The sequence below is a fragment of the Phaseolus vulgaris genome, chromosome 1 (genome assembly GCF_051622355.1).
Source record: "Phaseolus vulgaris cultivar YP4 chromosome 1, ASM5162235v1, whole genome shotgun sequence".
NCBI classification, from domain to species: Eukaryota; Viridiplantae; Streptophyta; class Magnoliopsida; order Fabales; family Fabaceae; genus Phaseolus; species Phaseolus vulgaris.
The window spans coordinates 35,449,141-35,475,889 of NC_143498.1; the positions used below are offsets into that span (position 1 = coordinate 35,449,141).

The 26,749-nt window shown below is 37.1% G+C and overlaps 1 protein-coding gene across 5 annotated transcripts; it reads left to right on the forward strand.

The window, feature by feature from the left end:
• The first annotated feature begins 19,877 nt into the window (after positions 1-19,877).
• Positions 19,878-26,266, forward strand: LOC137813866 (putative inactive leucine-rich repeat receptor-like protein kinase At3g03770). Of its 5 annotated transcripts, none has more exons than XM_068616323.1 (9): positions 19,878-20,482; positions 20,591-20,752; positions 20,996-22,428; positions 23,214-23,347; positions 23,601-23,841; positions 24,357-24,559; positions 24,695-24,747; positions 24,921-25,032; positions 25,789-26,266. In XM_068616323.1, exons 3-9 carry the CDS (start codon positions 21,093-21,095, stop codon positions 26,053-26,055), a joined length of 2,346 nt encoding a protein of 781 aa, XP_068472424.1. In that variant the 5' UTR covers positions 19,878-20,482; positions 20,591-20,752; positions 20,996-21,092; the 3' UTR covers positions 26,056-26,266. The 5 variants fall into 5 exon arrangements, with proteins under 5 accessions (XP_068472424.1, XP_090157982.1, XP_068472428.1 ...); XM_068616324.1 differs by having other exon boundaries at positions 20,241-20,482; positions 20,591-20,673; XM_090301856.1 differs by lacking the exon at positions 20,591-20,752 and having other exon boundaries at positions 20,103-20,286.
• Positions 26,267-26,749: the final 483 nt, after the last annotated feature.

Here is a 26,749-nt window from a genome sequence, read left to right on the forward strand (position 1 = left end):
ATCAAGAGCTTGGTTCTTGAAAGTTATTCAAGTTGATCTAAAAATCTTTTTTCTATGGCTGGAAAACTATCTTTTGAGGAGGGTGCTTCAATCTACAAACCACCTTTATTCTGTGGATTGAATTATAAGTTTTGGGAAGCAAGAATGAAAATCTTTATTGAATCTATTGATCAAAGAATTTGGGACTCAATTGAGAATGGTCCTTACATTCCAAAATTCAAAAAGGATAATTCTTTTATTGCAAAACCTTTGTCCAAATGGACAAATGATGAATGTAAGATGGCTCAGCTTGATAGGTCTGCTCAAAACATTATAGCTTCTGCACTAGATACTAATGATTTTTTTCAGGATATCAAAGTGCAAAACTGCTAAGGAAATGTGGGAGACACTCAAGGCTGCTCATGAACCAAAGGAAGCAATAACAAAGAGTCAAGCAAGAAGGAAGAAAAGGCAAAATAAGAAAAGCCTCAATATTTGCTTAATGGCCAGAAGGGAGGATGACTCATGTAGTGTAAGTTCATCAAACTCTGAAAATTATGGTCAATTGCTTCAAGCCTTTTGAAGAAACACATGAAGAAGCCAATCGATTGGCTCTCTTGAACAATCGGTTGAAAGAAAAGAATAGCTGGCTTGAAAACAGAGTAAAGGCACTGGAAGAGGATTTAGAAAATTCAAAAATGGATTTTGAAAATCTGGAAATCATTTACAAAAACTCCTCTTGCAAGTGTGATACTCTAGTTTGTGAAAATTGCGAAAATCTTGAAAAGAAGGTCCACTATCTTGTTAAAACAGTGGATAAGCTTTCTAAAGGCCAATCTAACTTTGAGAATGTGCTAGCATCTCAAAATTGTGTTTTTGGAAAATTTGGATTGGGTTTTAATCCACAAAACAAGCAAAATAGATTTTCAAAATCATTTTCGAAAATGCCAGAAAAACAATCGATTGGACCATCGAAACAATCGATTGTTACATGCTTCTATTGCATGAAAAGAGGTCATTCTGTGCGATTCTGTAAAATCAGAAAACATGCTGTTCCTAAAGGGCTTATGAAGTGGATTCCCAAGAAAAATAAAGCTTGTATTGATGAGTATAAACCAGATGGACCCACATTCATAAGGGGACCAAACCTATGTACTTGAAAATCTTTTTTGTAGGAAATCTTGGAGGAAAGAAAGCAACTTTGGTACTTGGACAGTGGATGCTCCAAGCATATGACAGGGGACAAATCAAAGTTCCTGAGAATATCCTTCAAGCAAGAGGGTCATGTCACCTATGGAGACAACAACAAAGGAAGATGAACAGAGCATCAGTTTGGAGAAGCTAGATATCTGTGCAGAAAAACAACCGGTTGATTCGCAGAAACAACCGATTGAAATTCTGCAACAGAGTGAGCTGCCCAAAGAATGGAGGATTCCTAGAGATCTGTCAGTGGATAACATCATAGGGCAGATAAAGGAAGGTGTCTCCACACGTAGCTCCATCTCAAACTACTGCAGGCACACAACTTTTGTTTCTCAAATTGAACCAAAGTCAATTGAGGAAGCTCTCATGGGTTGAAGCTATGCATGAAGAGCTAAACCAATTTGAAAGAAATGAGGTATGGTTTCTTGTCCCTAAAACTAATGAAATGAATATTATTGGTTCAAAATGGGTTTTCAGGAACAAGCTAGATGAGGATGGAGTGATCACTAGAAACAAAGCAAGGCTAGTTGCCAAAGGCTAGTTGCCAAAGGCTACAATCAAGAAGAAGGCATAAACTATGGTGAAACCTTTGCTCCTGTGGCTAGATTGGAGGCTGTGAGGCTGCTGCTGGCTTTTGCATGTATGAGTGGTTTTAAACTCTTCCAAATGGATGTAAAGAGTGCCTTCTTGAATGGCTACATCAATGAGGAAGTCTATGTAGATCAACCACTGGGTTTTGAAGATCACAAGAATCCCAACCATGTCTTCAAGTTGAAGAAAGCCTTGTATGGAATGAAACAAGCTCCAAGGCAGTGGTGTGAGAGGCTTAGCAACTTTCTGCTATCACATGGTTATGAAAGAGGAATGGTAGACAAGACTATCTTCATCAAGAAGTCAAATGTAGAAATAATTCTTGTGCAAATCTATGTTGATGACATCATCTTTGGTGCTACACAAGATAGGTTGTGTGAAGAATTTGTGGCTGCAATGAAAGGTGAGTTTGAAATGTCTATGATGGGAGAATTATCCTTCTTTCTTGGATTGCAGGTTAAACAAACAAAGGATGGGATCTTCCTAAGTCAATCAAAGTATTGCAAGGAGATTCTCGAAAATTTTGAAATGGAGAATTGTAAAGAGGCAAGCACTCCAATGCCATCAAGCTGTTACATGGATGCGGATGCTGCTGGAAAGAGTATAGATCAAACAAAATATAGAGGTTTGATTGGATCATTGCTTTATCTAACAGCAAGTAGGCCAAACATCATGTTTGCGGTGTGTCTATGTGCAAGATATCAAGCAAATCCTAAAGAGTCACACTTCAAAGCTGCAAAAAGGATTATGAAATATCTCAAAGGAACATCATCTGTAGGACTATGGTATCCTTCTTATTCTCCAATACATTTAATTGGTTATTTAGATTCTTACTTTGCAGGTTGCAAGCTCGATAGAAAGAGCACAAGTGGCACTTGTCACCTTCTTGGCTCAAGCCTAATATCATGGCATAGCAAGAAGCAAGCATATGTTGCTCTCTCTACTGCTGAGGCAGAATATATAGCTGCTGGTAGCTGCTGTGCACAGATCCTATGGCTCAAACAACAACTTGCAGATTTTGGTTTACAAATCAGCAAAGTTCCTTTGATGTGTGATAACATAAGTGCAATCAATCTTACCAAAAATCAAATCCAACACTCAAGGACCAAACATATTGAAATAAGACATCATTTCATCAGAGATCATGTGCAAAATGGGAACTGTGAAGTGAAGTTTGTGGAGACCAAACTGCAGCTAGCTGACATCTTCACAAAGCCTTTGCCAAAAGAGTGGTTTTTCTTCTTAAGAAATGAGTTAGGTATTCTTGATCTTAATAATCTCTCTTAAATCTGTCTTTGGTACATGTTAAAGTCTATTTGTGAAGACAAATAGGGGGGGAATTATTGGTTCTTGTATATCTGTGTCTTATATGCATAAAATGTTTAAATCTCTGAGTATAAAAGTGTTTTCTGCTGCTGCTGATAGAAACAACCGATTGTTTCGTGTAAACAACCGATTGTTTATTATGTTAAAAGAGTTATAATCTAACTTGCTGCTGTAAGAAGCTTTGGATAGTATAAATGCTTTCTCTGCAGGAACTGCTTCAGATTTAATCAGTACAACACAAGCACCAGGGATTTGTCTTCATCAAATAGGGGGAGATTGTTGAACCAAGTGGTGTTCAATGTTTTGAAGAATCCAAATCCTTTGAAGGATGTTGAAGCCTCTGCTTTGCTTGATGTTGCTGAGCTGGTTTAAGCTTTGTTCTGGGGTAGTTTAATGTTGTAATCCACCCTTTGATTAAATCTCAAGCAATTAGCGTCTCAATCTTTATCAAAGTAAAATGTTTTTCAAACTAAGTTGAAACAACCGATTGTTTTGTCGAAACAACCGATTGTTTACACTTAGGTGTTTTGAGAAAGTTTGAAAACTGTTTTTGAATGGTGAAATCTGTTAAGTAACAAAACAACCGATTGATTCGAGGAAACAATCGATTGTTTGTTTTGAAACCATAACAGAAAAACTGTTTTCTTTGACTGAGCTTTAAATGCTTTAACTGAATACGCTCCAGTCATTAAATGCTTTGACCAATCTATTTTAAATGCAATTAAGAGTTTGTTAAGATTTGATAACAAACTATATCCTTGAATATATTCTGAAAAACTATTTTTAAGGATCAAGAATCTTGAGACAAAGTTAAGAACTAAGAGTTTTTCAAAGTATTCTGAGATTGCTAAAGAGTTGAGAGATTGATCAAGGTGTTGGAATAAGATTCTACTTGTATTGATTTCAGATATTCATCTGTAACAAGTGTAATCTTTGTAAACTGCTGAACAATTCGTTTGTGTGTTTTTGCTGAGATTGGCTGTGTGTTCTTGAGGTGTTCAAGATCAACAATCTTAGTGTGTGCCAAGGAGAGTGTGTTTCTTGAGGTTTTCAAGGTCATTCTCTTGGTTGTTGTGTAAGTGATCAAGGGGTGATTACTTAGTGGATTTCCTCAGGGTTCTGAGAAGACTGGATGTAGCTCTTGTTTTGGAGTGAACCAGTATAAACAACTGTGTACAATTTCTCTATCCCTATCTCTTTAAATCCAGTTTTGTCATTTTGAGACTGCTATAAACAACCGATTGTTTCGTTAAAACAACCGATTGTTTTTCCAGCTTTGTGCTTTTGCTGTTTGTTTTGGAAAAACTGAATCCTTAATCAAGGTTCTATCAAAGAATTTTCATTCTAAGTTTAAAAGTTTTCAAAAATCCTTCTTAAACAATTTACCCCCCCTCTCGTTTAAGGCCATATATTCTAACAACACTGACTTTACAAGATTTTACAAACACGTTTACAAAAAGTAATATGAACAATTACAAGAAACTAAGAAAGGATAGAAAACACCTGGAATTATAGTATACCAGTAGCCCTATGATTAGATCTTGAATCACAGCAAAGCTCAAAAGCAATCTTGCTAAACTTTGAAAAACTATTTTTCACAAACAAATTGTAATCTCTCTTTTTGATCTCAAGTCAGAGTGTAAAACTTCTATATGAAACTTTTGAAAGAAGGCTATATTTATAACCTTTTGAAAAACTACCGTTTAAGACGAATTTGAACAACTGAATCAGTTAAAACAAGTTTTCAAAATACTGTTATGAAAACTCACATTTAATCGTTTGAAACCACGATTTAACCGGTTAAATGGTTTCAGCAGTTACACAACTGATTCAAAAAACAATTTCAAAAACTCCTTTGCTAGCTAAGTGACAAACAACCGTTTGTCTCAAAACTTTAATCAGTTGTTTTTTCCTTTGCATGGAAAAACACTTAGTTCTTTAAAATAGATTGAAACAAACTTTGTGTAGGAATCAAATAACTGATATTACAAAGATTCTAAACCCCATAACTAAACCCAAACCTAAAAAGCAGCACAACTTCAAGTTCCATGAGGATTTGATACATCAAAGCTTCCCATCTTCAACAATCTCCCTCTATTTGATGGAGACAAATCCTTGGGATGCTTTTAGGAATGTTCTTGTTTAGAATCTGTTGAATCCTGCATTCATTTGAACAAATACAGGGTAATCCAATCCAAAACAGAGGTACACCATATACTAGTTCTCACTAGGTGATTTCCAGAAGGAACATCAACCACAATCAGATGAGAAACCAGCAATAATACAAGAATGCATAAGAATAGTCGGTTATTTCACAGAGATAACTGGTTAAAATTCTGTAAACCAGAAATAACAGTTTAACATACTTCAAATTTAAACCAGTTAAAGTAGTTTATAATAGCAATGTTCAAAAGCAGTAAAAGCACAATTAAGAACATTACAAATCCCAACAACACTTCTCCCCCTATTTGTCTCATCAAATAGACAAATGGTAGGATTAAAAACAACATAAAAACAAAACCAACGGTTTAAAGTCATAAACCAGAAATTTCAAAATGAAGGACTGTCTTCCCTTTCGAACTGTAGTTCCAGAATGTGTCTCTGGACTTCTTCAATTTGCTCATCCAGTGTAGAGAAACGAGTGTCTATGTTGTTGAACTTTGACTCACACATGTCATAGAGGTTCCTTTGATTTTCAGCAAAGGTATCCATACAATTGATCATCAATCTTTCAAAAGATGACATGGTAGGCATCCTTTCATCCATATTGATGTCATGATGTTCACCTTCTTGAGTTTCAGCAGCCGGTTCATCTTGCATTGCTACCTCTTCAGGTTCATCACCTTCATTAGTTCCACTCGGACCAACTTGATCACCATCCTTGCTTACCCACCTTCCACCAATCTTAGTAAATCCCATCTTACTAAGGGATCCACTGTTGATTTCATTGGAGAGCTTGATTACCTTAGCTAGATCTCCTTCTATGTCCACTTTAAAATAATGAAGAAACTTAGAAATCAAAATGGCATAGGGATAATGAAAGTCACATAACCTCTTGGCTTTTTGCATGTGCTCTTTGATTGTGTGAATCCAGTTGATCTTTACTTTGTTCACGATACAATAGATCAAAAGGAGATCTTCTTCAGATAGAGTTGAATGGTTGCTCCCCCTAGGTGTGAGAATCCATGAAACTATGAAAACCACAAGCCTTTCATCAAGCTTTAATCCACCAACTGAAAAATTCCTCACTTTGGAGTGGGGATTCTTGAGACGACCTTTGTAAAATTAGATTTTGTTGAAATCTTCCACTACTCTAAGGTTTCCCCTATTGATCCTCAATCCAAAGGATTTCAACCAGTCACAACAGACCATACATCACTTGTGATGACCATATCTATACCTTTGACATGTGAAACAAGTGAGTCACCATCAAAATGAAGGTTAGTGTAAATACCTTCACCAAATCTGGATATATGTTTCTAGTGAGCTCTAGGAATCTTTTCAATCTTTGTTCCTTGAGGATACTTCTCAGAGAATCCAACTTCTGTTGTTTCATCCATGTGAAGGAGACCACTTTTGGTGTGTTCACATTCTTTCTACTTGTCTCAAGTAGATACTTATTGATGAGAGTAGCATCACCCGAAAACCATCCTTCAAGCTTTCCAGAGCCTTTAACACCCCTCGATTTCATCCTTTTTGTTGAGGGAGGAGTGCCAGCCATTGCTCAATTCAAAAACAGTTTATGCAAAGAAGACTTTAGAAAGAAGTAGAAACTGTAATAACAGTTGTAATAACCGGTTATTTGTGTGTGAAATTACAGTTAAATGCACTGGGTTTTATAGCAGAGAAAACCTGGTCAAAGCTGATTGTATCCAACACAAAAACTGAATCAAATCTGAACCATAAAGCTGACATCGTCAGTTAAACCAGTAAGGTACATATTCACATGTGATTTTGACCAAACATTAAAAGCAGTTTTGATTTTCAAGATTTGAAGGAATCTGATCTATTAAAAGCAGATGCAACATAGTTGAACTGTATTCAAACATTCAATTAATACAATTTTGACCATACACATCACTAGGTTCAACAAAATTACAAACCATAATTTAAAATTTAAAAACAGATTTGCCCAAAGTTTGTCAGATAGAAAACAATCGGTTGTTTCGACAAAACAATCGGTTGAATTTCTGTTCTGAATTTTTTTTTCAAAAACATATATTGCATACAATCATTATTGCTTACCATGTTTGCAAGATATTAAATGTACGAGGAACAGAAAAAGCACACAACAATTACATATTGCAACATAGAGTAAAATACTAAATTGAATTTAAGCAACAATTGTTCTCAACAAAGAATGAGAATTTTATTCTCAGATTTCAGATTTCCTAATTACAGAAAGTTCAAGAGATCAACATTAGACTTTGGCATGTTAGCATGTCCAAAAATCCAGTCCTTGCTGAACCTTTCAAAATCAGAAATATGCAAAACAGAACTTTGTCAAATTTTAAGATTTGATCCCTTGAAGAATTTGGGACCTTCAGTGTTAGATTTATCTTTTGAACTAGCAATACATCTAGGAGTCCACTTATAGATACCCTTAGGTATAAGAGATTTATGAAACCTGCAATACCTGACAGAATGGCCTTTCTTCATGCAACAAAAGCATGTAACAACTGGTTGAAACGATTTTTTAATCGATTGTTTTTCTGGAATATTTGAAAAAGGTTTTATAATTTTATTTTCTTTGCAAAAACGCATTTCTGAGATGCTAAAACATCTTCAAAATTGGAATTTTCAGTTGTAAGTTTGTCCAAGGTTTTCAAAAGGTTGTAAATCTTATTTTCAAGAAGTTCACAATTTTCACAAAATTTTTTCTCACAAATGCAAGAAGAATTTTTGTAAATTAAATCCAGATTTTCAAAATATTCTTTTGTTTTGCTTAGTTCTTCCTCTAGAGACTTAACTCTATTTTCCAACCAGTTATTTAGTCCTTTCAACCGGTTGAGAGAAAGTGCCAATCGGTTGGCTTCATCATGAGTTTCATAAAAAAATTATGCAATTGATAGTAGGTGGTACCTTTACTTGATGAAGTAGAACTCACACTACTTGTTACTAAAGCTAGAAGACAAAGATTAGTTTCCTCATCATCTGAAGAACTTGAGGATGAGACATCGATCATTGTCATCCCATGCTATATATGCTTTCTTAGCTTTTCCCTTTTTCTCCTTTTTGAAGTCTTTCTTTTCTTTAACTTCATTATTTGGACATTCAACCTTAATATGACCCTGTTCTCCACATCCACAACAAGTATACTTATTAGAATTGAATTCACTAGGTTTCTTTGAATCATACCTTTTAGAAGCTTGTCTTTTTCTCAAGAATTTGCTGAATTTTCTTGATAACAAACTTATGTTCTCTTCTTCACTTTCAATGGAATCTGGTTGTTGCTTACTAGCTTTAAGTGCTATGATCTTGTTATGCTTGTCTTCACTTTCTTGGACAACAAGCCTATGAATCTCAATTTCATGCTCTCTGAGTTTACCAAAAAGAGATGCCACAGTTATTGAGGTGAGATCCTTTGATTCAGAGATGGCAGTGACCTTTGACTGCCATGTTCTATCAAGACACTTCAGTACTTTGATGTTAAGCTCCTCTTCATCAAACTTCTTACCAAGACTCATAAGATGATTCACAATATGAGAAAACCTCTTCTGCACATCACAAATGGATTCTCCCTTTTGCATTCTGAAGAGTTCATACTCTTGAATCAGAGCATGCTTCCTAGCTCTCTTCACATCAGTTGTGCCTTCATGTGTGACCTTCAATATGTCCCACATTTCTTTAGCAGAGCTGCATTGTTAAACCTTGAAAAACTCATCACAACTTTAAGAAGTGCAATCAAACAATCTAACAGAAACTGTTATCAAATTTCAACCGATTAAAGTCACGATTTAATCGGTTTTTTATGGCAGCGAAATATCAAACAGTTAGAGAGTTTGAGAGAAAGAGAGATTTACACACATAAGTTTATACTGCTTCACTCAACCCTGAGCTACATCCAGTCCTCAGTCAAACCACTGAGTATTCCACTATGTAATCAATCAAAGATTACAAAAACCACACCACAAAGAGGTGACTTTGAATCCCACAAAGCCTACTCACCCCCTTTGCATACACCACACCTCTAGACAGAACACCCTCTTTCTTTATAGGTTTTCAAATACAAACAGTATGTAATATGAACAATTACAAGATACTAAACAGGATAGAAAGCACCTGGATTTACAGAATCAGAGATCCTATGATCAACACTAGTTATCACACAACAAAGCTTGACAACAATCTTGCTTTTTAAAATCCTTTAAAATCAAATCTCTTTCTCAAATCTGAATCAATACTTGTTGTATTTCTCGTGTTTTATGATTTGAAATTGAAGCTATATTTATAACCTTTGAATAGCTACCGTTTAAGGCATATTTGAACAACTGAATCAGTTAAAACAAGTTTTCAAAATACTGTTATGAAAACACACATTTAACCGATTGAAACCCCGATTTAACCGGTTGAATGATTCCAGCTGTTACACAACTGATTCAAAAAACAATTTTAAAACTTCATTGCCAACTCAGTGACAAACAACCGATTGTCTCAACAATTCAACCGGTTGTTTTCCCTTTGCATGGAAAAACACTTAGTTCTTTAAAACTGATTGATCAAGCTTTGTTTAGGAATCAAGAACTGATCTTACAAAAATTCTAAACACCCTTATCTAAACCCAAACCTATAAAGAAGCACAACTTCAGGTTCCATGAGGATTTGATACATCAAAGCTTCCCATCTTCAACAACATAGACTAAGATATCAGATGGCGAGAAGCTGATGGGGGAGTTCATGCACATCATGACATATGAGATGCACGACTTGGGTTGTATTGAACTTACCCTGATCCTTTCTATTGGATTCACTGGTAATCTTTGGATCAGGTGTTAGTCTCTGGTAGGACTTACTTAATATGGGTCTTCCGGAAGGTGTCAAATGTTATTATGTTTGTTGAATATCCTGGATGTGTAGATCCTTGTGAGATCTATGTGATTGTTTTATGTTGGGATTTGAAGAAGATTGGAAAATTTTGAAATTGATTCATGTAGTTTGGTTTTCTTTTTTGATTTAATATTGCGCATATATAAAATTTCATTTTCACTAGCTTACCCTTGCTTTTCTTGTTGTGTTTGAACTGCGATGACCGTACTATGTACACGAGCAGATGATCACGCAAATGTAGGAGGTCCTGGAAGGCTTTATGATGTTTTAAAATTTATATTGTATATGTTTCTATATTTCTATAAGCCGTAATCTTCTAATAGGAATGTTTTGAAATACTCTAAGTTTGTATAGAAACTAGTAGAACTTATATTGTAACAGTTAGATATTATTTTTCTGGGGTGTTACACATAAACTCACTTTGGTGGTTTTTAGTCTGCATGAGTAATCTGGGTTTTGAAAATACATTATACCTGTAAAATTTTTAAATTATACAACAACATTTGGTCATTGAAAAAATAATTTAATAATATGAAAAGAACAAATAAATTTGATAAAATGACGAAAATATATATATTTCATCTATCAATTCCAATAGATGCAAACATATGAAGGAATTACGAGCATGTTCATTAATTATATTTAAATTGTTTTAATAAAATTAAATGATCACTATAAGAAATTCATTAAATAAAATCTAATTTTAAAGATTAAAAATAATTAATTATTATATTAACTAAATTAGATACTATTTTTAGAAATTAAAACAATTATTGATATCTATATTAATTTCTATTATTAATAAACAATTTTTAAATTAGTATTTAATTAGCAATTATGGTTTTAGCTACCAACTGTATAATCTAAATAATTGGTAGCTAATTTGATATCAATTTAGAAACTATTTATCAATAATAAAAAGTAATTTAGATACTAATAATCCTTTTAGTTTCTAAAATAGTATCTAATTTAGTCAATATAATAACAAATTATTTTTTGTCTCTGAAATTGATTTCTATTTAATGATTTTTTAGTAGTGGATTTACTACAACATCTAAAATATTTTACTGAACACAAGTGTTATAAGTTTGACTTTAAAGTATTGTACATTTTGAAAAAATGACTTCAATTTTTCAAGATATGTTGAAAGTCAGAGAAAGATTAATCTAGTAAAGATTTTCTAAGGTTAAAGTGAGTAAGAATTTTTGTAACAAATTGAAAAATGTATAAGTGTATTTAGTGAAAAAAATTAACGAGGACTTTGTATTATATTACCATGTATTTATAGGTTTTTGGGTTTAAGAAGGAAGACTAAGTAATCAAGATATATTTAGTTATCAAAGTGCTTTAATATTATTTCATATATTTTAGTCCAATACTCATTAATTGCTAGTTATGATTAACTAATCATACTATTGGTTCCTTATGTGAGTTATTCGAATATAGGTAAGTCTATTATCAACTTTATTTAGTTAGGATCATATAATCGAGTTATTCTGATAAATGGTGCACTAAACCATTTTTGACTTTAGACAACACTGAATTATGTCACACTTATATAATTGTTGCCTAAACATATAAAAGACAACAATTTTACAAGTGAGGTTTAAGGACTACCAAAAATCACGTTTACTCATGGGACTTGAGTTCGATTCTCTATAATAAAAAATTGTTAATAATAATAACATTAAAATAATAAGAAAATTGTTAATAATGATGATGATGATGATAATAAGAAATACAATCGCCACAATTAAATAAATGTGGACTAAACGTAAATCCAATAGTTCAAAAACCGTTGCGTAAGTTTACGATAAAAAATGTTGTCATATTTGTTGTAGTGGTGTGATGGAAACTCCTCCAGCCACAACATCCATAAAATAAGGAGAATGAAAATCTAAAGCTTTGTTCAGGGACTTATTAGCACATATGAGACTAATAGAATTTTCGTCTATCTTTTGAAGGCCCAATGAAGATAACAACTCTAGAATGAAGGTTTATACAAAGTATTTTAAAGATATCTCCATACAATGAAAGAATACTAGTGATGGAGATCAAGTTCAAGACCAAATGGAGGCCAATACTCAAGGACAAGAAGAGGAAGAGGCTCAAGTGCTAGACGCTCAAGGAGTTGGTAGCCCACCTCAAAGGCTTACAAGAAGTCAATTCAAAGCATTAGGAAATAATGGAAGGTTGTTTTCTCTTTTTGTAATATCTTTGTTAGAAGGTGCTTAGAGGGAAACATAAGAAACCTCTTTTGTAAAAGCATCTTTAGGTCTTTAGTTTAGGAAAATAGTAGGAAGCTTAGGGGGTGTGAGCTTAGTAGAGGGGTGTAGGCGTAATAGGGAGGTGCCAAACTAAGAGAGGAAGTCACACCTTCCTCATGCTCTAGGATTGGCGCCACTTTTATGTCATTTGGGGGGAATTTTGAATTTAATTAGCTTTTAATTTCAGCACCTCTTAGGCTATAAATAAAGGTGCTTGCCTTGTAAAATTCAGACTGGAAATTAGCAATAGAGAAACTCTACTCAATTTGAGAGAGAATTTATGAGAGCTTGCTTCTCCTTCTCCTTGTCTTATCTTGAGTGCATTTGGTTCTCTCAAGTGGCGGCACTAGCTCACTCATCTTGGAGTCTTCATCCTCTAAGTGGCGTGATCATCAAACCAAAGCATCCATCTCCATAAGTTCTTCTTTCTTTCATCTCCATATTCATATGAAATTCCTAAAACATGTTTAGCTTCCTTTTTGGTTCGGCATTTCAGTCTATTTTCCAGCTTTGCTTCAGTCCTTAGTTCATTGGCTGTTTATAGTTGTTTCTTCTTCAATTCTAGCTTAATTGTTCGGTGCATTTCTGTTCTTGATCTTTTTAATCAGTGCTTTTGCCTTTTTACACAATTTGTTCGGTTCAATTGGCAATAGATGGCTCTTCCATATGAGTTTGGTGTTTGGTGCAAGTCTTGGTGAGTTCTTGAAACATAGAACCTTGATCCAATTTTATTATAAGTGCCTAAGCTATCTCCAACTCAAGTTGAGTCCATAGAATGTCAAAGAATAATCTCTTCTTTGCTAGTGGATTCATATCAACTAGAGCCTTGGTCATAAGACTACAAGAAGACTCAAACTTAGTTGGTTTTAGTAGAGACAAGTCATATCCTTTTAGTTCCAAACTTTAGTTTAAAATAAATGTATAAACTACTTTAAGATTTCATAGGCCATGGATGGATCCTCTAACCAACAGGGCAGCGGAGCTGGTGTCATCTTGGAAGGACCAAATGGGTTGCTGATTGAGCAGATCTTGTAGTTTGCTTTCAAGGCCAGTAACAATCAGGCGGAATACGGGACCCTGATAGTTGGAATGCTGCTAGCTAAAGAGCTGGGGGCGAAGAGTGACTCCTTGCTAGTAACAGGGCAGGTTACAAGAGAGTACCAGGACAAGGACCCCAGATGGACGCATACCTACAGTCTGTTCAGATTTTGAAGGAGACTTTCGCGGTGTTCGAGTTAGTATATGTCCCTCGAGAACAGAATGCCCGAGCTGACTTGCTGGCAAAGCTCGCCAGTTCAGGCAAGGGGGGCAGGCAGAGGACAATCATACAAGAGACCATGAGGACACCTCGAACCACCACAAACTTCACAGCGAAAGTCCAACAGATAAGCACCCCAAAAGGTGTTAAGAGAAGTCACCGGTCGTTGGCTATGGAAACCCTGAAAATGTCCAAAATAAGCACATACGCATTACCAGGAGAAGAGTCAATGCAAGTCTGCCTAGTTGAAGGAGGCGAAACCTGGATGACACCCTAACAATGCTACTTGGATGATGGGATACTCCCGCTGGAACCCATAGAGGCCAGAGTAGTCAAAAAGAATTCAAGCAAATACACCCTGATCGATGGAAATTTGTTCAGACACGGGTATATTCACCCTACCCTGATATGTGTACATGGTGAGCAATGCACGCGCATTATGGCAGAACTTCACGAAGGGATATGCGGGAGTCACATCGGTGGCTAAGCTCTCTCGTCGAAGGCTGTTCGCGCAGGATATTACTGGCCAACTATGAAGGAAGACTGCACGAGGTATGCACAACGGTGCAAGCAGTGTCAACAACATGCTGACTGGCACAAGGCTCCCTCAGAAGAGCTGAGATAGATTTATAGCCCATGGTCGTTTCATACCTAGGGAATCGACATTCTGGGGCCATTTCCTATAGCAGTGTGACATATGAAGTACCTTGTGGTTGCCATTGAGTACTTCACAAAGTGGATAGAGGTTGATCCAGTAGCGCATATCACAACCCACAAGGTCCAACACTTTGTGTGGAAGAACATAGTATGCCGCTTCGGGGTCCCAAAACGGTTGGTGTCCGATAATGGCACCCAGTTTGCAAGCCATCAGTTGGGCAAGTTGTGTACAGAGCTAGGAATAAAGCAGGTGTTTGTATCAATCGAACACCCCCAGACAAACGGGCTGGTCGAGTCTGCCAACCGAGTTCTGCTCAGAGGTCTGAAGAGAAGGCTGGAGAAAGCCAAGGGAACCTGGGCAGAAGAAGTTCTTAGAATTGTGTGGGCTTACCACACCACTCTCCAATCCACTACCAAAGAAACACCCTTTAGCTTGGTGTATGATTCGGACGAGATGATTCATGTAGAAATCCAGGAGAGCTCACCACGTTTCCAGAACTTTGTGGTTGAAGAATCCAACGAAGAAAGAAAGGTGAACTTGAATCTACTGGATGAAGTCAGTGAAGAAGCAAGGATCAAGGCTGAAGCCTTGAAGAGAAAGATGGAGTACAGGTACAACTCCAAGCTGAGACCTTGGTAGTTCCAGGTCGCCGACCTGGTGATGCGAAAAGCCCACCCATACTAGTTAGAAAACAAGTTGTCTCCCAAGTGGACTGGTCCCTTCCGTGTGACAGAGGCCCTTGGGAACGGAGCATACAGGCTCAAGACTTTAGAAGATGGAGCAATCCCTCGTACGTGGAACGCAACCAACCTTATGTTTTATTTCAGTTAAGTTATTGCATTGTACACAGTTTTAGGGGACACTCTTTTTCCCTTATAAGGGTTTTTTAACGAGGTCACCCAATAAAATTTCTGTTATTTAGTGAAAGATATATACTTGTAAGTATTTTGTACAATGCAGTAAGAGAACCTCTCCCTTGGGTTAGAAACACCAAGATCGGGAATAGTATGGTTCCTAAGTGAGCCTCCCTCTTGCGTGCTAAGGTCGAGACAAAAGGTTTTCAGTTGAAATCCTCTCTTGCCCTAGATGGCGAGGACGAGGTCAGTTAATAAACCTCTCCCTTGGGTTAGAAACTCCAAGACTGGGAATAACATGGTTCTTAGTGAGCCTCCCTCTTGCGTGGGAATGCCAAGGTCGAGACAGTATGGTTCCCCAGTTAAAATCCTCCTCTGCCTCTATACGACAAAGGTGAGGTCAGTAAGCAAAGTAACATCTCCCTTGGGTTAGAAACACCAAGACGGGGAATAGCATGATTCTTAGTGAGCCTCCCTTTTGCGTGGGAACGTCAAGGTCGAGAACAGAACAATCACTAGTTAAAATCCTCCCCTGCCTCTATGCAGCTAGGGCGAGGTTAGAAAGAAAGACCTCTTCCTTGTATCGTAAGGCAAGGTTAGCATGGTTTCCAGTTATACATCTCCCTTGACCTATGAGTCAAGGTTGAGAGCAACATCTCCCTTACCTTTGTTTGGCAAAGGATAGGGCAAAGTAAGAATTATTGAATGCACTACCTCTACCCTAAGACGACGAAGAAAGATTAAAGTCAAGCGAGCGGTAAAGAAGCGTGCTACCTAAGTCAGAAAGGCCCTAAAGTGTTGTTAGACTAAGCAAGTCAGGCAAAGCAGTTAACAACAAGAGGAAAAGCGAGATCAAACAAAAAGCAAATTTTATAAATAAAAGGCATATGTACAAGTTATTAAATTGTGCATTAGATAGCTGAATAATTACAACAAGAAGAAGTCACTCCTTGGCATTGATCAGCTGCCCATCAACGACCTTCTTTGACAAGCCAGTTTGGGAAAGATCCACCCAGGGTGCTCGTAGGCAACCTGGGCCATGACATCCTCAAACCTAGCGGCATAGACGTCAACAACATCGTTGGTGAACTCCTCCTTGGTCTGTTTGAAGAGTTCGTCCTTGCGGACAAGCTCTTCCTCTAACTAACCAAGTGTACCTCCTGTTGAGTGGCCCTATCCTCGAGCCTGGCCATCTTAGCCCGCGAATCTTCCGCCTTCTCCTACAAGTCAACAATCTCAGTTCGAAGAGTCAACATCTTCGAGTGAGCGCTTAAGGTTTTCTAGGACTTCTCAAATAGAAGCTTTTTGGTCTCCTTGTCAGTTTGGCGAAGATTAAACACCTCCAGATACAATGTGGTTTCACGTTGTGTGAGCTTCTTGATCTGGAGGGCATCTTGACTTGCTGCCTCCTTCAGTTTCTGCATCTCAGTCCTTAGTTCATGCACTTGGGTCATGGCAAGACTGGAATCGATGAGGAAGTCCCCAAGGCATTTGGCTACATGCTCTTGCAAGGGGTCTTCGCTTAAGCTCTCCATCCTCTCCCGCTCTTGGAAGGATTGAAGGGCCTGTTGGAGGAAGACAGGCTGGTCAGTAGCAGGAGGCACGCCATGATCACCTCCAGAGGCGCTCTCCCCCCCGCGTTCGTGTACCACAATGTCACGAGGAGAAGAGGCACTTGGAGGGTTTTCCATAAAGGAAGGGGCGCGCTCGTCCGAAGCTGAGTTTGCTGGAGTCACGACATCAATTGTTCTCTTCCTCTTGAAGACGAGGCCTGAACAGGTGTCCTCGTCCTCAGAGGCAGTGGCCTCTACTACCCCTTTCTGCCTATGATCCACAAGGGCTGGAGCAAAAGTGCTTGGGGGCAGAGGTGGCCGTAGGAGGGGCGTTCGCAAAAGCCAAGGCATCAACGACAGATGGGCCAGGCGCAACTTTGCGTTGGAGGGCTACCTCGGCTAGATGCCTCCTCTTTTCAATAGTGAGCACCATGTCTACGTAAGAAAACAACAACACATGAGAATATAAACCAACATAGTGTACAAGTAGAAACAAGTAAAGGTAGAGCAAAGGAAGACAAGTACCAATATAAGACTTGGGAGCCTTGGGGCTGTACTCAAGCTTGATCAGTTCAACGGTGCTGAACACCACTCCCAAACTGGAAAGGAACTCGCACACTTTACGATCGGGCGGAGCCAAGTCCTCAAGGCTTCTTGAGCCCTGGTTTCTCCACCCAGTAGAGTGGGAACCCATCCAGCAGGGTGGGATCGAACTTATTGCACCCTATCTTGAAGAACTTCCCCTTGAAGCCCTTGTAAGACTCCTGGAAGAGAGTTAGGAGAACTCTCCCAACAACTCCATTGAAGCTCATCCACAACTTCTTTCTAGGATTCTTTCGCTTTGAAGAAGTAAAGGAAGATGTCCACTGATGGCGTATGGCCATAGTGGTTGCAGAGGAAGGCAAAGGCCCAACTGTTGGGATGCAGCTGGGCAGGGGCCACATTGACCTCATTCAGAAGTGCACGTTTGAACCCCGTGAATGGAAGGCGAAGCTTGAACCGCTTAAAGGTGGTTGCATACATGAAGAAAAAGGGGTCTTCGGGGTCTGCGTGGTCATCAACGCAAACGGGTTCACCTTCCCTACAAGGCCAAACCTTCACATACATATCGTGCTCCCTCCCAAAGATGCAGTACTTCTCTTCGGACTCGCCTGCTTTGTACGCTTCCATGTCCTTAAAAGAGGTTATTTGATAGGTTTCTGCCATAAGGCTATCGGGAGCCCAACGATAGAGTGACTTGTAGTCAATGGAAGGTGGAGGGTTTGGTGTAGTTTTGGTTTGAGCCATCTTAAAAGAAAAAGCTAAGGAAGAAAAGGAGAAAAAGAAGAAAAAACAAAGGTTTAGAGGAGGAAGATGGTGTGACTCAGGAATCCAGAAAAGCAAAGAGACGCGAAAACGAAGAACGCGAAATGTAAAGTGCAAAAAACATAAACAGTCCCAGAACAGTTATACCATGTTATAAGCATCGAAATCATAAAGCAGGGGCAATAATGAAGTAAAGAGCATACCTTTGAGCAATTTAGGGTTCAAAGATTGAAGTGTTTGAAGAAGAAGAGAGAGCGTTTCGAGAATAAGAAATGTTTGAGAAATGCTAAGTAATGAAACAGTGAAAGAGTGTAGGAGGGTTGAAGGGTTTAAACGTATATGAAGAAGCGCAAGTGGCAACAAGCCTTAGTCGTTGATCTTGCCACGTGTACGCTGATAAAAAAAAGTATGGTGAAACGTCACTTCGGTACATTGTTCACGTCCTATCACCCAGTGCCACGTAGGTCGCCACAGATGATCACTTAGCCTCTTCGCTGAAACAAGTTACAACTCGAGCCTAGGGGGTTTGTGTACAGGCCAGATCTCAGACCTCGGCTGAAGAGGTCGACATCAGACCTCGGTGGTCCAACAGTAATAATGGGCCACGTAAGGTGGGCCCCACAAACCATATGAGTTAACATGAGTTGACACTCAGATACGAAAAAGACCTAAGTCACGGGAGGATCATGCATGAGGTGTGTATAGTACATTCGGATATGACACAAACAAGTGTTCCTTGGAGGCACTAAGGCCCGTTAGGGTTATAGGGTTTCCAGGTAAAGACTGCATGCATGACACGTGAATACTTAGGGCACCTACATAACAGATGATGCCGCAGCGCTGGTACATGAGTAGGTACCCTGACGGCTATGCTGTTAGAAAGATTGCACTCCAGAAGAGGCACCTCGGCTGTGCTAAGCCTGTGCGACGTGTCACAGGATGCCTCACCAGTGAACCCTAATTCCACTTAAGGAAAGAACCTTGAGGGATAGGGAAGTTGACCTAATCCAACCTATATAAAGGGTGGTAAGAACCCTAAAAAAGGTGTCGTTTCTAAGACTGAAACTGCTTCACATACTATTGTTTCTAGCCCAATACTGACTTGATCGTCGGAGTGCAATCAACAGGTAGGGCCCCGTCAGTTTCAATGGAGCCACTCTCAGCCACCCAAGGAGAGAGTGTAAACCACCAGGAGATAGGAGGAGTAATGTCTTTAAAGTCAACTGGCGAGAAGAGTCATCACCTTTTTGTTAAATTGAATCATTCTTCTTTATCATGAGTCATGATAATACTTAAATTATCTTATTTATTTTATTTTTTCAAAATATTCCGTTAGTTTTTCCTAAATATGAAAATGGATTATATTTAAATACTTTTTAATATACACAAATATCTTTTTGATTTACATCTAATGCTGTCGTTACCAACTAATTTTAAACATATAATAAATTATTATTTTAGTATTTGAAATACAGTGTTATTAGTTTTAACCTTTTTTTCTAAGATATTTATTTTATATTTTAAAGTCACAAATATATATATATATATATATATATATATATACTTTTAATAGATAAAGAAAAGAGGGTGTAATGCAAACATACTTTAAGGAAAAAGTTAGAATTTATTATTTTGATTAATCATTTATTAGATCTGTATTATTTTTCTTTTCATCATGCAAAGCATAGAAAACACAGTTTATATACCCAAGCCATGTTTTTTAAGTACCCAAAAAGAGCAAGCGTATCTTTTTACAAGATATTCTAAAGACTAAAGTGGTTTGTTAACAAAGAACAATCACACAGTATTTAGGTGACATTGGTTTAGATCATCCATGTAAAATAGTGTGTGGTTCCTTCCTTTTCCTTCAAGATCTTGCATCCTTTGGTGACATAGATTTGCCAACTTTTCAGATGAGACTCTTACTAGGAAGGTTTCATGGATCCAAGTTCCAACCATTGACACATAAATGAAGGTAGAGGTTGGTGAGAGAGAGAAAGAGATAGGAACCAAAAGGCAAAAGCAACAACAGATATAAATAGGGGGGGACCATGTCATAAAGTTGGAGAGAGAAAGCAAAGGCTTACCCCTCTCTGAAAGTAACAGCTTACGTTACTGAACTCTGAGCCAAAACCAAAGCTTACCCTTCAGCCAATTTCCCACTCATAATTATGAGAAAAGTACAAAACTAGCTCCTTCAAGCAAATCTGCTGGACACCACATGCTGAGGTTAAAGCCTTAAAAGGTTAAAGAATCATATCATAGTTAAGAATAAAGGCTTCCCTCATATGCAAGAATCTTTCTTTTGCTACACAGAAAGAAAACAGAAGGAAAAAATAAAAAAACCATTTTCTCTAAACCATAACAAATAGAGGAAATAAAATTGTCAGTTCATTTATTATGACTGATAACCATGAAATGCCACCTTGTGAGAGAGCACAGTGAGTTTTGTTTTTTTTTTCATTTGTTTTCTAGTTTCAATTCTTATCACTACTGCTTTGTCTTGGTTTGAGAAGAGAAAAGCTGACCCCTTGAGAAATGGTTTCCAGGCTTTACTAGACTCACTTCTGAAATGCATGGTTGAAAAAGTTTTGGATTTTGTTCAATTGGGTGGCCTCTGCAACTTCTGAAGGCATGCTAGTTTTTGATTTCTCCCCCCTCTTCCCAACTTTTCTCTCTCCCTCTCTCTGTTTCAAGTATTTTGGTTTTTGGTAAGGAGTCATTGATGTGTACTGTGTTCTTTTTCTGCATGTTGAATTATGTCTAAACTTTTCTCAAGTGGTTATACTTTTTGAGTTTGCGTGAAACAATGATCTTCTTTGAGAATTTACCTTCGGATATACTTGAAACTTAGAGATCATGCATTCAATAGATAGTAAAATTGATTATTTTAATTCAGTAGATTCTTGCATTTTTTTGTCTATTTAAATTAACACACCTTCTTGTAATTGCAGGGCTGAGGCATGTACCCCCGAAGCTTCAATTTTGAGAGAATTTCTATCCTTTTGAGAATATAACCAAAACTCTCTCATTCTGCATGAGTTGTGTCTAATGGCAAATAGACAGCATCCCTCAGTGTTTTTGGTGTTAGTTACTTTTTTGCTTTCTATCTATTACTCAGAGCAATTACAATCTTCTCACTCTCAGACTCTTCTCAGAATTCAGCAGCTATTGAACTTTCCTGCTGCTTTGAGCAGCTGGAGCAACGACACAGATTTTTGCAACACAGATTCAAACTCTTCCCTCTCTGTAGTGTGCTATGAAGACACCATAACACAGCTTCACATAATAGGTGAAAGAAGAGATTCACCTCTCCCTAGAAATTTCTCAATAAATTCCTTTGTCACAACACTAGTAAGGCTTCCCAGTTTGAAAGTCCTCACATTGGTTTCTCTGGGTATTTGGGGTCCTTTGCCTGGTAAGATAGCTCGTTTGTCATCCCTGGAAATAGTTAACATGAGTTCCAATTTTCTCTATGGTCCCATTCCTCAGGAACTTTCTTCACTGACAAAACTCCAAACACTCATATTTGACAACAACATGCTGGCTGAAACATTTCCTCCTTGGCTTGATTCACTTCCAGCCTTAACTGTGCTAAGTTTGAAGAATAATTTGTTCAATGGATCTCTACCGAATTCTCTTGGTAATGTGGAGAATTTGAGAGCTCTTTCACTTTCTCATAATCACTTTTATGGGGTGGTACCTGACTTTAGTCGTTTGACGAATCTTCAAGTGCTTGAATTGGATGATAATGCCTTTGGACCTGAGTTTCCTCAACTTGGTAACAAGTTGGTTACACTAGTTCTAAGACACAATAGGTTCAGAGATGGTATTCCTGCTGAATTGAGCTCATACTATCAGCTTGAACGTTTGGATATATCATCAAATGCATTGGTGGGGCCATTTCAGCCAGGATTGTTGTCACTTCCTTCTATTACTTATCTGAATATTTCTGGTAACAAATTAACTGGGATGCTTTTTGAGAATCTGTCCTGCAATTCAGAGCTTGATGTGGTTGATTTATCCTCAAATCTTTTGACTGGGAGCTTACCTAAATGTTTAGTGTCAAATTCCAGTGATAGGACTTTCCATTATGCTAGAAATTGTCTGGACACTGCGAATCAAAATCAGCAGCCGCAACCTTTTTGCCACACTGAGGCCTTAGCCGTGGGAATATTACCTGAGAGAAAGAAGCACAGAAAAGTATCTAAGGTAGTTCTTTCCCTAGGCATAGTAGGTGGGACTCTTGGAGGAGTAGCACTTGTTTTGCTAATTTTCTTTATTGTTAGAAGAGGAAATGCTAGAACCAAAATGAAGAATCCTCCAACAAGATTAATATCAGAAAATGCTGCTTCTGGTTACACTTCTAAGTTGCTTTCTGATGCAAGTAAATCTCTCTCTCTCTCTCTCTCTCTCTCTCTCTTTATACATTTTTCATCCACATGCAGAAAATTTAGAAAACTCAGATATTTGCTAGTCTAATGTGTAGCCATTTTTATCACTAATAAATAAGAATAAGATTCTTTTGCTGTCATAGAAAAATTAAATACTGAAGTTAGATGATCACTCAAACAAGCTTATCCAAAAAAAAAACAAAGGTCACTAAAACAAGAAGTTAAATTATCGGAGGTACCCATATACAATACCTAAACTGTTACTTAGAGGAAAATTAGTAGGATCTTTCTTTCTTGGAATTATATGTTTGCACTCTCTATCTTTAGTCATCTTCAAGTATTCCCTGTTCTACTTTCCCAACAAGGTCGGCTCCAACATCAGTTCCTTTGTATATATTTCACCACCCATCTGAACAAACAGTGCTACAAAGGAGGCACCAGTTGTTAGGAATCAAGAATAGGAACGGGAAAGAAAAAAAAACTTATTGAATAGGATTAAAAAACAGAATTCTTGCTAAAGCAGTCCTGTACCTTGATTGACAAAAAAATGGTTTTATATATTAAAATCTAGTATTAACATATGTTGGTTAATACATGTTTAAATTTAATAAAAAACATTTTTTTTGCAGCTAAACTAGTGATAACACTAGTTCTTTATCAGTGATGTCCACTTAATTAGAAAATGTTTCTTGAGAGTTTGATATGAAAGAATATACAGTTCTTTGTGTTCCATACTAAGGATAGATTGACAAACATGTATTTTTTCTGTACTTAAAAGGGTATATATCTCAAACAAAGAAGTTGGGAGCAGTTGGCCTACCAACTTATAGAAGTTTCTCATTGGAAGAGATTGAGGCAGCTACAAACTACTTTGACACAGTTTCTTTAATGGGTGAAGATTCCTATGGAAAGGTATGCTACAATGTCTCAAATTATTTTGCATATATAGAAACATTTCCTTTGAACTATATTCATACAAAATCAGTGGTTTTATTTCCTTTCATTGACCGTGGTACACTAGCCAACATCACAAAATAATTTGGCCATGCAGTCATGATTCACTTAACTATGTAGCATGAAGTTGTTAGTTACAATTAAATTGCAACTCTTTAAACATTTATGTGATGAGTGTTTCATTTTGAAATAGTGTGTTTTGATGTATTAGATGTACAGAGGTCAGCTGAAGAATGGTTCGGTCGTTGCTATTCGATGTGTAGAAATGAAAAAGAAATACAGCACTCAAAACTTTGTGAACCACATAGAGCTGATATCAAAACTCAGGCATCGTCACTTAGTCAGTGCTATTGGACACTGCTTTGAATGTTCTTTGGATGATTCGAGTGTCAACAAAGTGTTTCTTGTCTTTGAATACGTACCAAACGGCACGCTCAGGAATTGGATCTGTGGTAATTGCTCAAACAACAGCTTTTTTCTCAGGTTGCAGGTTTTAAAAATTGTATTATTCGACATGACAAAGAAGGATAGGGAAAGTTCGCTAGAGGGGATTCCATTAGTAGTAGTTACAAATTCATTTATCTCTTACCTTAAGTGATCTCTATTGGTAACTTCCTCGAAGTTGAAAATTTGCACTTGAGGTAGACGAAATTGAGTTTAATTTACAAGCAATATTACAGTGAAATGTGAGTCTACTAATAAGATATCATGATATGTATGATTTTTAAAGTAGTTATTTTAGAGGTCAACAAACTTATCTTGCATTACAATCTGTGATTAGATAAGTATAACACTATAAAAACATTTTATATGATCATGACACAGACTATTTACTCATCAATGATATATTCTCTTTGAATAGTAATTTCAGTGTCATGGTGTAATGTAACATTGTGACAGTAATGTCATTTTTGTTAACCTCCATCCTCTTCAGAATTATGGTATTGATGCCTCATAACTTTGGCAGATGAGAATGCAAGAAAATGCTTGAATTGGACCCAACGCATTGGAGCTGCAATTGGAGTGGCAAAGGGAATCCAGTTTTTGCACACAGGGATTGTCCCTGGTGTATATTCCAACGATCTCAAGATAGAAGATGTTTTATTGGATCAGAATCTTGTTGCGAAAATCAGCAGTTATCACCTGCCTTTGTTATCTAACATGGGGAAGGTAAGAAGAAAACAATTTTGACATTTTACAGTTTTTTAATGAGGAAAAATATCATTACTAAGTTTCATCTTTTATCTCCCTTGATGAAAAAAAATGCCTCAGTTGGTACTTAATCACCTTAACTTATTCTTCCAGGTTCGACATGGAAATTCTTCAAGTGGATTAAAACATTCTAGCAACAATAAAAGGTGATGATAGAAAGTTAATCAGGTTGTGTAACATAGAAAAATAGAACTCAATACCATAGATATAATTTGACATGTCTCAGTGTAGAAAAAATACTTTGGATTCTGTTTACACAGATGTGTATGTATATGTAAGTAAGAAAGCTTGGTTTTTAATGATTTCTGCTGTTTCGTAGTGTCAAGCATGGAGATAAGTCTGATATATACGACCTTGGAGTGATACTACTCGAACTCATTCTAGGAAGGCAAATAAGGACAGCGAATGATGCAGACGCTTTTAGGGATCTGGTAAATACAGGGACTCTGACTCATTTCCAATGTGCCATTTTCTTTTTTCTGCTTTCTTTGTCTTTCAATTTTATAATTTGTTAAATTAATAGAGAGTTTTTGTGTGATCCAACTAGAGAACAGTTGATGCTTAAATCAGAGTCTAACTCTTTCATAGGAGTGAAATATCAAAGACTCAATGGCCTGTTTTATTTGATTAATTGTGATAGAAACTAGAGTCTCATTTTCGGGTAAGTATAAATAACTAGTAGTGTTAGACTACAGAAACCAGTAGTTTTCCTCTTTATTAGCTGTGTGATCATCAAATCCATACGTTCATATTGTATAAAATTTGGTTTGAATTCATTATATATATGGACATATTGCCTCACCTTAAGAGATTAGTTCAATTGTTAAATGTCAAAAACTTTTCCACGTACTCCAAGCAGGAAAATATACGATAGGATTAGAAGAAAATATATCCATATATTGTCATGCTAAAGGGTATCAGAATAAATGCCTATATGATTGAGAAATCATTGGAGTCCCAATTATTAATTTCCACTTGACATACAGTTAAGTGTCACAATTCTTTCTTATAAATTGAAAAACTTTAACAGGGGTATAGTAGATATTAGCTGGGATCATAGACATGTAATGTCACACTGTCTCCTAACTTATTAACTTGCAAGATAGTGTTAGTTTTCATAATCCACATTCAATAGAAACCATCTACAATTCTTTGACCCTGCTTCTTTTAATTGCATTATGAGGCAGTTGCAAGCAAGCTTAGGAGCTGATGAAGAGGGTAGGAGGAATGTGGTTGATACAGCAATTCGTAAGGCATGCTTGGATCAATCATTGAAGACAATGATGGAGATATGTGTGAGGTGTCTGGTTAAAGAGGCAGAAGATAGGCCCTCCATAGAAGATGTTTTGTGGAACTTGCAGTTTGCATCTCAAGTGCAGGATGCATGGAGAGGGGATTCACAAAGTAGTGAAGGGTCACCAGGCTCAGAATCTGGAGGACTTCCCTTTCATTAGTTTCAATCCAAAGGTTTCCACTTTTTTTTTGTACATTTCACTATAAGCCTATAAGGTTCATGGTTGCAGATACAGCAGCATCAGAATAGTATAAGTTCTTATATTGTAACTCCTTTGCCCCCAAAATTTGATGAGGAAAAAGAATTTGTAAGGATCTATTATATAATTTCTTACTACAAATACATAGAAGATTTAAAGTTTGGATTAGAAATCACTGGAAAAATATATTCAACTTTCTTTTAGTTCACACTTACACAATTTATGATGTCTTTTGATTTTTATTATATGTGAGTCCTACCATCAAATATCTAGTGGACACTAAGTAAGTAATCCATAAAGCAGGAGCAATGTAAGCCATGACTAAGATTCTATCTGCTGTGGGTGGAATCTGGGTGAACAAGTTTGAATGGAAGCAGCATATCATGCAATGTCTAGAAGCAAAAATCAACAAAAAAAGTTTGGAGATTATTATGCCACGTGCTTGGTTTATGATGAATTGTCGTGGTGGTAGAATAGATGTAGCATACTATCATATGTAGCCTCAGATATTTTAAATTCTGCTCTGCTACATTAAGTCTGCGGCCTATAGTCAGTCTTGGAAGCTTTCGTGATCTCTACACACTCGCTATCTGGAAGTACCAAAATGAGGAAATGAAGCAGGACAAATACAATTACATATTCTTCTTATATTCTA